The sequence below is a fragment of the Corvus hawaiiensis genome, chromosome 9 (genome assembly GCF_020740725.1).
Source record: "Corvus hawaiiensis isolate bCorHaw1 chromosome 9, bCorHaw1.pri.cur, whole genome shotgun sequence".
NCBI lineage: Eukaryota > Metazoa > Chordata > Aves > Passeriformes > Corvidae > Corvus > Corvus hawaiiensis.
The window spans coordinates 10,692,022-10,704,490 of record NC_063221.1 but is presented as its reverse complement, the minus strand read 5'-3'; the positions used below and the strand labels follow the sequence as shown (position 1 = coordinate 10,704,490).

General features: G+C 38.2%; 1 protein-coding gene and 1 long non-coding RNA gene across 5 annotated transcripts in view; one reads left to right on the top strand and one right to left on the bottom strand.

Moving 5' to 3' along the window:
• Positions 1-12,469, top strand: part of DENND1B (DENN domain containing 1B) — a 161,739-nt gene that overhangs the window by 30,089 nt on the left and 119,181 nt on the right. For all 4 annotated transcript variants that reach the window (XM_048312185.1, XM_048312184.1, XM_048312182.1 and 1 more), the window contains exon 3: positions 10,534-10,577. In XM_048312185.1, coding sequence (XP_048168142.1) covers positions 10,534-10,577 — 44 coding nt within the window. The remainder of the gene's footprint in view (positions 1-10,533; positions 10,578-12,469) is intronic.
• On the bottom strand, positions 9,022-9,721 carry LOC125329818. The gene is made up of 2 exons (XR_007205284.1): positions 9,592-9,721; positions 9,022-9,422 (listed from the first exon to the last, which is right to left on the bottom strand). It is a non-coding gene; the product is annotated as an uncharacterized LOC125329818 (long non-coding RNA).

Sequence of the window (12,469 nt, the reverse complement as noted above, 5' to 3'; positions counted from 1 at the left end):
TTAGCTGCAAAAACTAATCCTAGAGGGGACTTGTAACATAAATGCAAGTGTAAAGGTTGTTTTCTGTAGCCTTTTTTTCTGAACATGGCTCTTGGATACTAAAGCATGAGTGCTTCATGTCAGGGGAGATCTCAGCTGTTGGTGTAACACTGATCTTTCTGTTAGCAACCTCTTAACCTGCTTTTTGTGTTTTGTTCTTATCAAAAGTTTAGTGTTGACTTTTAAGGATTGGTATGGGAAAAATGTCAAAACACTTATTTTCAGCTGCATGCTGCCTGCCATAGATATATCGGGGCTGAATGCATGTGGGCCAGCCTCTAAAATTTTTTTCTTGCTGATTCTTGCTCACGTGAAGGGCTCTTGGGACAGATGGCCCCTCGCTGTTGATGGTTGGATTACAGCGATCACCCACGGCTTCTGAAGAGTGCGAAGAAAAGAAATTGCTTTCTTTGTCAAGGTGTTTTCATTTCAATTCTCACCCATTAGCCCTGTTTGGTTAAGTTTTGAATTACTCCATCAGGTGACTGATGAGTTTTATTTTTCCCCCTGATGTTATTAAAATAGATTTGGGGTAAGATGGAAAGGAAACGCATAAAAAGGTTTGTGCTTATTGATCAGTGCTCCTTCATCTTTGTTCTGGCTTAATGTGTCATGAACAACAAAGATTAAAATGAACACTGAATCAGAATATGCTAGAAAATACTTATTTTAAAATGAAAGTCTGTGAACTGTTTGCATATATAGCAAACTCTGTGTACTATGGCTAATCAACATGGTTGCTTGAATTTTAGAGCTTTGTGTAACTAAGGAGGTTTGTGATTGTTCTAATTTACATATATAAAATTATGAAATGTTGGTTTATATAATTATAGGTTTTGAAGTTAGATATGTTTTAGCTGTAATGCTGGAGATGTTCAGAGGAGTAGGAATCTTCCAGGCGAGGTTCTGGTTACCAGTGCTGTTCTACTTCCATACATTCCTACCACAGCCCGTAAGCAAAATGTGACAGGTCTGCATTTCATGTAGAAAATGCTATTTGTAATTGGAGAATGAAAAAAGGATAAAGAATTTGAAACTATGCTTTTGTAATGTACAATTATTTTCATTCCTTCTCACACATAAGCAGCATATCATTGCACAATTCCGAGTCTTGTTTCACAGCATGATCACAGAGATGGGGTGAATATATGATACAGTAGTATCTATATTAATTAAATGAAATGTCTTAAATAATCTAGAATAGAACAGTGAACAGAGAAGCTAACCCCTTCTCCCTGTAGCTGTCCTTGGTTGTAAAGACAGTGTCAGTGGGATTGCTTTTCCAAGATATTATGTATTCCACTATTGCTGTGGCCTTTAGGTAATCTGTCCCTGTAACTTACTGAGTAATAGGTAGTTACTTACCTGTTAATTATTGAGTAATCACATTTTATTGCTTGTGCTAGTCAGTATTTAAGGCAAGGGGCATAATTTAGAGGGAAGTCGTGCCCTCAAGTACTGACAGTTGGGCTGTGCCCAGGATGTGGTCCTCACCAGAGGAAAGTGGAAGGAATGTTGCTGCACTGTTCAGGCAAGAAGTGATGTAAATAGATAGTCATTCTATCATCTTTAGCCAAGAGGGTGTTCCCCTGCAACAGTCATTTTTTCTTGAAGTAGCTAAGGACTGGACTAATTTCTCCTTAGAGAAAAAAACTTGCAGAAGGATTAAGATTTTGGTTTAATTTTTAATTGCTTTAATTTATTTTTTTTAAGGCATGTTAACTCTAATGTAGGATTTATTTTTGTGTTATTTTTGGAAAATGTCTATCAAAAATGGCTTGGATATCATTCTGTGTTTTCTGTAACCGATCAGTTTGCTTTACAGGCTCACATATATCCCTGCTTTCATGTCCAAGCTGACACCAAATTTGTATTTCTTGAAGTAAATCAGGAAGCAGTAACTCAGGTATCCATATGTACTGAGATGTAGTTTTTGTCATGTGCCAAAAGGTTTTTGATTTTGCTAAATGCAGTGTGTGGGGGTTTCACAAAGCAAATATAACAGTGTACTCTAGGAGATAAAATGGTTGTTTCTGGTCAGACATCACTGACGTGGGAGAGCAAGTGATGGTCCATCTCCAGTGTCTTTGGCAGGGCAGGAGTTTTGCTTCTTCCTGATTTACTTAGTACATCTTGCTTGGTAATAATGGACTTGAACTTTTCTAGATCTTCCTCAAAATCAATATTGTGTATTTCCTAATGTAGGAAAATTTCATGTAGCCCACAATATTTTTTAAGAACTTTAAGTCCCATATCTTCATTTAAAACAAAGAAACCCCTGCACAATGTCTGTTTGCAAGGGAGTGTGGCAAGTTACTTTTTCATTCTTACAGGGTGAGATGTAAAACTTATGTTGGTTGCAAAGGTGAATGCCCTTAGTCTTACTCTTTTCAGTTATTGTTCATTTCAGTCGATCACAGCATGGCCTGTCTCCTTTAAATTTCTTTGAACAAGAGACCCAGTGACAGCAAAAGTATTTTGTTTTATAAACCCTCCTTAAACATTAGCAATGACTTAAGATATATGTGGTGCTCACTTGCTTCTTCTTCTGCTACCTCAGTTCTTAGATCCTTGTTCTCATGATTCACTCACAGTTACAAGTTAGAAGTAGGAAAATTAAGAATTACACCACAGCTTCTAAAGGCATGCAGTTGTTGCCATACTTACAAGGTCATTCTAAAGACTTACCAGGTAGAAGAAACCCCTGCTTATCTCATGAAGAGACCAAATAAAGGCTGAACATACTCATTTTATCTGTGCACTATCTGTGCAATGAACTCTCACCCTGATTAAGGTTTTAGCCTGAAGCATGGCTAATAGCATTGCAGCCAAAAGGACCCTTTCTTTCTCTCTCTGGTAAGCTGAAATGACTTACTGCTCTGTCCTTCAGTGGGACAAATTCTTGGGCAAAAAGGGATTGATCTGCAGCTCTGAAGGAGATGTCAAGTTGTGGCTAGAATTTTTAACCATCTACCTGCCTGTAGAAGGGGAAGAAGACTTACTTCCTAGCCCAAGTGCCTTACAGACAGGGAAATCTGAAACACTGGAGGAAGTTTCAGGTCCAAAACCTGACAAAGTCCTGCTTCTCTACAATGTACTTGGCTGAACCTTGCATGTGATTAGTTGGGAGGTCAGTATTTGCACACCATTCTCATATTTCTGAATACCTGGAGGAACCTTTGTCACATAAGTTTAAAAGTAGAAATATTTGAAAATAATTTTGTGATAAACTGTACAATCAGCAAATCTCGTGTGTGGCTTTGCAGTGCGATGTAGACACGTGAGATTCTCACACTTCAGTCTGGATTGTGAACTGGTGGGGCTTGGTGGGGCAGCAATGACCGGCAGCTCAAAGCTGTGGAGTTGCCGTGACGTTGTGATGCTGTGAGGGGCTGACTGAACTGGACCCACTGACTTCAAGCACAAGTGGTTTTTGTGGGGAGTAGAGAAGATCATGTTGTGTGTGTGGTTTTTGTTAAGGGCTGAGTGACTCTTATAGTTACGGATTGTACCTTTGTTTTCCCATGTATTAGAAACAAAATTCTGGATTTCTGCAAACATGGTGTGAGCACTGGTATCCTGAAATCATTTGCTAAGTATTATATGTTTATAGAAAGATATAATTAAATTCTGAGCCAATTGATAAGTCCATGAGTAATTGTTCTACTTGTGACTGGGAGCACATGTCCCACAGAAACTACTTCAATTGCAGCTGTTACTACTACAGTTAAAAACAGTTCCTTAGGAAAAGCTTCCTTGTGGAAGGAAGATATTTTCATCTTGCCAGTAAGGTCTTTGTAATTATGTTTCTGAACCTGATACAAAAATCACATTTCTGATTGGCAAATGTACAGTCACAAAGACTTACAGATAACACCTACAGTGACTGTAACTGAGGCTACTATACTGTTATTTTCCATTTTCCATTTCACAAAGGTCAGTATTTACCATGTGTTTGTTGTCTCTGTTGTCATTTAGTGTGCACTTCACTTTCTATGAGAAAAGTTGGAAGGAAAAATGTCAAAAGTCACACATTCCAAATATCACCTTTGATGCCAGTGTGAGATGGGTACCTTTAATGCCTAAATAATTTTTCAAAATGGGGCAGGAGCTTTTTAGAATCAGTTGAAGACAAGGCACGGGCCACTGGTGTGGGTGAGGGAGAGGGGACTGGAGACACTGGACTCCTGTGCTGTGGCCATGCTGTGGCTTATTTTGAAAGGCGAAGACCACCTAGAGACCCAGAGGAATCTCAGTGTAGTAATATATGGCAGGAAAAGCTGGCAAATACAATTACTGAAACTTGTTAATGTTTTTCTGTAACTGGTGTTGTTAATGACATCATTTTTGCCTCGTTCCCTTGCTGTTTGCTGACGTAGGAACTGTTTGAAATTGTGGAGGCAATTTAGGAAGGCACACTTGTGAGTAAAGTGTGACTAAAAAGGCTGAAGGCACTGGATTGTTGAGATTTGATGTAGTTTTGTAAAAAGGTTTTCTTTTCCTACGTGATTTGCATTAAAGTGTACTTTCAGGTATTTTCTGTAGTGGCATCCTCGCTTGCATATTATCTTTAATCTGACAGGTTTTAGGTGCCTGAGAAGTTAGTGACCGTTCCTTAGTTTCACTTTTTTTAAAATCAAATTGCTTCAATGTATTTTGTCCTTGTTCTTTCTTTTGATTACTGATGCTTGGAAAATACTATAACTCCCTTCTTCTCCCCTTTTCCACGGCATCCTGCTCTTCTTCTGCCTGCTGCTGGCTGGCACTCCACTTTGATCCCCCAAACCAGGGAGCTGAAGACCACTGTTGCACCCAGCTCTTCTGGCAGCAGGGCCTCCCATTCTACTCCATCTCTGGTACTTCATGTATGAAACTGTTAACAGGTGGATTTTAATATGATATACAGAAGTCTTTTTTTGCAAGAAGTAATTTTTTTATGTGAATGCTGGTTTTTTCATTAGATGATTTCATCTGTAAAAACCCTTGGGTTGCACGTTGTGGTTCATCTCTTATTTTGTTTCTGAATCACTGTTGTAGTGATTTGGTTGAGTATTAAATACTATATTGATACAAAGGCATCACTAAAATTACTGTTGAGTGTTTCTGGAAAATTATCTTAAGTATGTAAGAGGCCTTTGTTTTTGAACAATAGCAGTATCATAAACTTGGTTTGGAGAACTAATTTTTATTGCTAAAAACTACTTTGAAAAAATCCATTCTGCTTATTGCTTAAATATGCGTTTATAAAGCTGTTCCCTGAGATAATGATAGATAATTTCAGCTTTATTAATTGCATTCATATGTTCACCTAAGGAAAAGAATGTGGCACTTCTTGTTTTTTCCAGACATGAAAGAAGAACAGTCTGCAATAAGCTTTGCTTTGCTGCCTTTCTTTTCCTCACTATATATCTTTCCCACCCCCTTAACTCCTGGCCCCAGTCTCTTCTTTCCCCTCTGCACTGACAGCTTTTTTCCAATGAATATCTGTATAGCATCAGAGAAAATACAACTGGAGGGATGCTGAGCAGTCATCTAGTCCATTCCTCTGTCCGAAGGCACGACCAACACTGCTTGGCAGTCTTCTTGTCTGTTCTGTTAAGTACAGCCAACAGGGATGAAGATTCCTTCTCTCTCCAGAATATTGGACTACTTAATTAATCTGTTTCATTTTACCTTGGCTGTGTTTTTGTGTCTGAAATATTCTCTGTTGCTATCAAGAGAATTACCCGAGATGATGTTTCTCAGCATGTGTTTGTAATTTCTGTTCCATTACCAAATATTGAGTGTGTGCTAATTACCTTATCCTGTTGTATTTTTGGGTGGCATTTATAATCTGCAAGCTCGATGATTATGAAGAGTATTTTTAGAGTATATTTAACTTGTTAGTTTTTGGGAAAGTTGTGCCTCAGAAAGATTTCTTTTTTTTTTCCTCCATTGTTTAGAATGCACTGCTTCTTTAATCTACTCTGTCATGAGAAATAGTACCTTTGTATTTTCTCAGATTTGTTACAGAAGCTAAACTGTTTTAGCAGTTGTTTTCCTAAAAGTACAGATGGACATGCTTTATGACCTTGCCTCTACAAGAATAGATTTTTGGAGAGAAATTACCTTGAGGATATGCATATGTTTTCCTCTTGTCTTAGTGTGTGTCACACTTGCCTGCATTTGTCTTCTGGAGCAGTTCTAGATTACAACATCTTGAGTACTACTTTTTTAAGCATTGCATGTGACTCGCTTCCCTCTTTGTAATTATACTGCACTCTTTTGGTACCTCATCAAACCTTTCCATGATTGTCTCTTGTCTGACTTGTTCCAAGGGAGATGTCCTTTCCAATGTTGCAGGATATTTAGCAAAACAATTTTCATGTGTTACTGGCAGGTGTTGAGATTTACATCCTGGACGTGGTAGGCGTAGGAAAAAGCGGAGTCTGTACATGGAAATATCCATTTACACATGCAACAGTATCTACATTTATACATGTAACACACAAATTATTTTATGTGTGCACTTGACAATTTCCTCTTACTGCTACCTTTACTTAGAATTGGTGCAAACCATTTATCCTGAGAAGTCTGTTAGAAAAAGAAAATGAGGGGAAATTTAGTAGTTTCTCAGCTGATGATAACAACAGCTATTTCTGAATGATTCTCATCCTCTCATCCATAAAATCAGCATAAAATTGACCTAACATTGCCAGATCAGATGGGGTATCTGGAAAGTAATCCTCAGGGAAAAGAAAATTCAGTCTTTGTAAACCTGAAGATAGAGTGCATAAAGTTGCAGAATTGGATTATACTTTCTCTTTTTATTTCTAAATCAGTACCCTTTTGTTTCTTCCTTTGCAGCACTTTTGAGAAGTTGCCACAAAGATGTTTCAGATGCTGCCTGAGCCTAGCTCCAAAAGCAGAAACCAACATAATCTTTTGAAAAAAAGCCCAATCCCAGACTTGGATAATTATAATAAAATCCTGAGGCTTTTTATAGGTGTTAGGGTTTGGTTTCAGAGAGTAAAGGCATAAAAAGAATATAGTAACTTTTCTTTTTGAAGCACGAGTCACATCAGATTTTCTTACTTAATAAATGTATGGCAAGTACCTACTAAAATAACCAGTTAAAAGCCAGTAATAACAGCTGCAAAACCCAGCTCAAAGCAGTTGGACACGTCTTGAAGGCGTGTAATTTTTGCTGAGTGTAGCACCAATTATTTTTCTTGGATTGAGTTAGGAATATTTTTTTAAATGTTGGCTCTTTTTTGTTTTCATGATGGAGTATTAAAATCATTATTTTTCCTGTTTAGATCACATGAATTTAATTATTCTCTCATGATATAAACATCCTTTCACGGTATGAAAGTAAATGTTGTTGTACCTATAGTTAAGTGAACTGGAATTTACTTTAGATTTGTTTTTACCATTTCAAGTGAGACTGGAGTGGTATGAGAGAGCCTTAGTATGAAGTGAAGATGGCAAGCTGAGCAGGACCCTACATTAAGGCTGTAGGGTTTTTTAGCTGTTAGGATATCAGGGCACCAAAAGAACTTATTGGAGCTGTTGATCTTGTTGCCTGTAGATAAAGGGTGGCCTTGTGAAATGCTGTTCAGCTCCATTTGGCACTTCGCTGAGGTGTAAATTTTACCCATGTTTTGACCCCAAACCCAAAGTTTTGCTTAATTCTGAGATTGTACTTTGCTAATGACTGTGACCTTTAAAACAACACCTGGAGGTTTTGCTAGTGCGATCTGCTTCCTATTTTGAAGCCTGGCAGTTACATTTGCACTAAGGACAGTGAAGGAAAGAAATTACGTTTCTGTCCGATTTCAGAAACCCCAGTAATTTTGTTACTGTGTTGCTAAAGCATTCGCTATACTAAATGTTTCTCATGTAACTGTGCTTCACATCTGCCAAAATCATCTGCCTGGCTTCATTGCTGGGAAAAGGTGATGTTGCCAAGCTCCTGGCTGACGATGCTCTGGCAGCCCGGCCTCCCTGCAGAGTGGTCCCCTTGCCTCCTCGCAGGCCACAGCGCTTAGGTTTTGCAGTAGAAGCAGCTATAAATGGTACTGCAAGACTTGGGAAGTTGTGAACAAGAAATGGGTGATAAGAAATGGAACTAGACGCAGCTGGTAACCAGCTTGTATTGCATGAGCTGTAGCAAATGCTTGAGGCTGGAATGCTGCCGCACAAAGCAGTCCTGCTTTCTTCTCACCACAACTCCCTATTCCCCAGTTTTTGTTCCTTTTTTTCTGGCATAAACCAAATGGTTTTGGGGAACTGATCTAGTTAGCGCTGACCTGAAAAGTTTCAGACAGTTGGTTTGATCTCGGTCAGTTCCCTCATCTGGCTCAGTGTAGCTGTGAAAGTCTGTACCAGCAGGAGACAGACAGTGCTACAGCTTCACCAACAAGTACCTGGTAGTGGGAGTGCAGTGGGATTGCTCTTTTGAAGAGAAGTTTATGCCTGAAATGTTCGTGGACATATGGCATTGGATTTACAAGCTCTGTTAAAGTACTTTTTGGATTCTGCAAGTTTTCAATGCTTTTTAGCAAGTAATTTATGAATCACTTAACATCAATTTTTTGACATGTTACCATGCTTGTGACTCCTTGGATTTATCAGGGATAGCTGTTGATATGTAATTGTTTTCTTTTTCATGATACTAATTTGGAATAAAAAACGAGCTCCCTTACAGGATAGTCAAACTCCTCTTGTACCTGGTCATTATAGAGATGTTTGCAATTTAAATATGCACAAAATAAATGGGGGGAAAAAAGGTCTCTGTTGTAAGTACCTGTATTTATTTGCTGCCATATTTTTATAGACGTAGCCTCTTACGTCTTGTTTCATATCCACCTTCAAAAGTTCTTGCTCCGTAAAGTAGATGGAGGAAGATTCCTTGTGCAAAATACATACATTTTATTAAATAATAGCTGCAGAACCCTTCCTGGATGTTCTTAGGAGAAAAAAGAAGTAGAATCCAACAAGTAGAATCAAATGCCTCCATTTTTATTGAAAATCTTACTTAAATTTGAATTAGATACAAATTAGCTCTAAATTGCATTGAGTTGGTTGACAGGTTGAATTTTGTAACACGTTTGGAATGCACGTTCCATTGTTGGCTTGACATCTGTTCTGGAGTGAAGGAGAAATGCTGACTCCATTCTCCAGCTCCCGATGGTTGGGCCAGCGGCAAACGCACGCGTGCAACAGCTCCGTGCTGAATAATAGGATTTCAGATCAGCAGCTGGGAATGACAGCACCATCAGTGGCGTTTCCCTCCTCATTAAATCTCCAGTTTGCAGCAGCAAACATGTGGGACCATGAAGAAGAGCTGAACTGTCCGTACTTTGCCAAAAGTGGAGAATGCTGTGGTTCTGATGTCAAAGCTAACAGCGAGAAGGAAATTTCAGTTACTACACAGTGCCGGTGCTAGAGCCTGAAGTGGAAATCTGAATAGTTTCCCAGATACTGGCTCCTTGGAAGACAGGAATCCAGCAGCTCCTGAGGTAGACAGTATCTGGCAGTTCCCATCAGGCCGTGTCTCCTGGCACTTACTGTTGTGTTTCTCCTTCGTTTTCCTGCCCTTGGCACCCCGAGCTGGCGTTGGCTGCGTGGTCAGTGGCGGGTCTGGCCTGACCTGGGTCTTCCTTGCAGGAAGATGGATAATTCGCTGTTAGCAGGTGGACAAACATGGCTGCTAATCTGCTCTTTAGAAGCCTGTGAGGCTTCGTGGGCGTTTGTGGCCGTGTAACCGTAGCACCTCCGGAAGGTTTTGTGTCAAAGGAGATTAAAAGCTGGGGGGGGGGGGGGGGGTGGAGGATGAAGAGCATAATTTGTTTTTTTGTTGAAAGGTTATGGCTCAGGTTGTTGTTTTAGAGGCTTTCAAAGCAATATTAAGTGTAGACTAATATGTAGCCTAAGTAACAGTGATTATTTTTAAAATTAGCAGTTTACAAGAGGTTAATGAAAACTTCGAGGTATTATTGAAATGCTGGCTTTAAGTGGCTCTGAACAGAAAATACTGAAACTAACTAGCTCTTCTGAGCTCCTCCTTAAGAATCCTGGTTACATTAGTACTACTTTTAAAATCACAAAGGATGTTTTTCTGTACTTTTGTAAAGGCCTTTTTTTTCCCTTATGATTTTATGTTCTTTTTTCCTGGGATGGAAAGAGGTTTTATATCTCTTACTTCTTAATTGAATTAAACGGTGAAAATTAAATGTGCTTAAAAAATGACGTATTCCAGAAAAAAAAAGAATATGAAAATAGTTCAGTACATTATAACCTGCTGCCATATGTAGAACAATAAACATACAGTTTCATAAATATGAAATAAGTCTTTTTAATAATCCAGTATCTTCCTTGGTTTTTAGATACATTTTTGCACTTGCCTCAAAGCTTGACGCTAAGCTGACCCTCTCTTTAATATTAATGTACTCTGACTGTAATACTCTGTTCCTTTGCCTCTGATTAATGCTGTCTGTCAATTATTTACAGATCCAGTGGTACTGTGGAAGTTCCCGGAGGACTTTGGAGACCAGGTTGGAAACATGAGATTGAACTTTTTTTTATGTTAGAATAATAATAAAAAAAGCTCTTCTATTCAGCTGTGGAGAGGCAGATGCTAATGATGGTGGGGTGGAAGCCTTCACCCAACTGGTGGCTTGGTGATTAGATTGCCTTTGTGACAGGAATATGCAACAGCAGTTGTAGAGCATGGAATGTTGTGCTAATTCTCTGTATCACCTTTTTTTTGATATAGAGTATTTTATCAGGTGGTCCTGTTGGACACGTTGGGTTTTTATCTGTCGTGGTATCGAAAATGTGGAAAAAATTATCAGTAAAACTTTGCCAAACATTGGTGTTATAAAAACCACCAGAACAAAAAAGTTGAAGAGCTACCCATGTATGTCCTTTTAATGTCAGAATGTGTGCATTCCATTTCTTTAATCCTTTCCAATGCAAGATTTTAGATAGTTAGTTAATAATATTTTAGAGATACCCTAGTTACTTGCTTGGGGAAAAAAAAAATCCTCAGACCCTTATAAGAGACTGATCTAAAGTTACTGATTCTGAAAGCATGAAAATCCTATGTTCTATCTATAATTAATCCTCAAAGGAAAGTTTATACATACAGGACTGATGGATTATTTCACTGTTTGTAGTGACAGCAAGCTATTAATTAGTGTGTTGGGTTTTTTGCCCCATGACTATTTTATGAAAGTTATTACTATTAAACCTTAATGAAATTACTGAATTTTATTATTTCAGCAACTTTTACAAGAGTTTCTTGCATGGATTTTTATTTTACTAAAAGAAAATACATAAAACTACTAAATAGAATAAATATCTCTGTCTCAATGGCTTTTTTGCCTCTTGTTTTTATACTAATACTGAGGCAAACATATTTTTCATTGGTAATATCACCACAGTGGATGATCTGGAAATGTTGTTGTACAGTAGATGTTGATAAATTGCTGATTTTTTTTTTTTTTAAAATCAGTAATACAAGATTCTATAAAGACAGCTATAAGGTGATTCATGATGAAAGGAATAAATATACAAACATAGAAGGTAGGATGTCTGGTTAGGGAATAGCATCAGTCAGAAACGTGCAGCCTGTAAAACAGTGACAAATGAGCAAAGCGTGCTGTTACACGTTCTCAGCTAGGCATTCAGCAAGTTTTGGTAATTATCCTGGCTGCAGAATGATCATCTTCATTGTCATTTAAATTCTTTTTTTCTAGTTTGTTTTGTTCTTTTTTTGTTTTTTCCCCAAGAAAGACTTGATCTTAAAAAAAAAAAGAAAAAAAAAAAAAAAGAAAAGACAAATTATGTATGAAGAAAAATGGGAGCTTATTCAGCAAGTCGAAGGTTATTCAAAGAACAGCTGGTATAGAAAAATGATTAGAAGATGAAGCCCACTAAAGACTGGAAGGGAATCATACAAAGATGCAATAGACATACCTAATCTATAAAAACCAGAGGCCTCAGGCAGCTCTCTGCCTTTGGGCTCCGAAAAACCTGTGCCTGCACATTGTGTCTCAGCTGTGTAGGGAATCTGGCATTTCAAGTAAATTGCTTGTGTCTCTGGAAAACAGGATATTTTAATCCTTCTCCTCGCAAGGGAAATTCTCCTGTTAGAACCCCTGGATTTGAACAGAATATATAGCAGCTTCTAAAGCAAACCCCTGAGCCAAGTCATGAAGTGAAATCAGCAGAAGCCTTCTTTGCACATGTGTGTGTGGATGTTGAGCTGGGTAGGTTTGGATTGGAGACCTGAGTATCCACCAGATTTAATTTCTTTAAGAGCCAAGAACTCACTAAAACTATCAAGGCTAATTTCCATAAAAGTTTGTGGGGAGAATGCTCAGAAAAAAAAAAGAAAAAGAATATTCTCTGTCCTGTTCTTCAGTCATTTATATTTTAAATG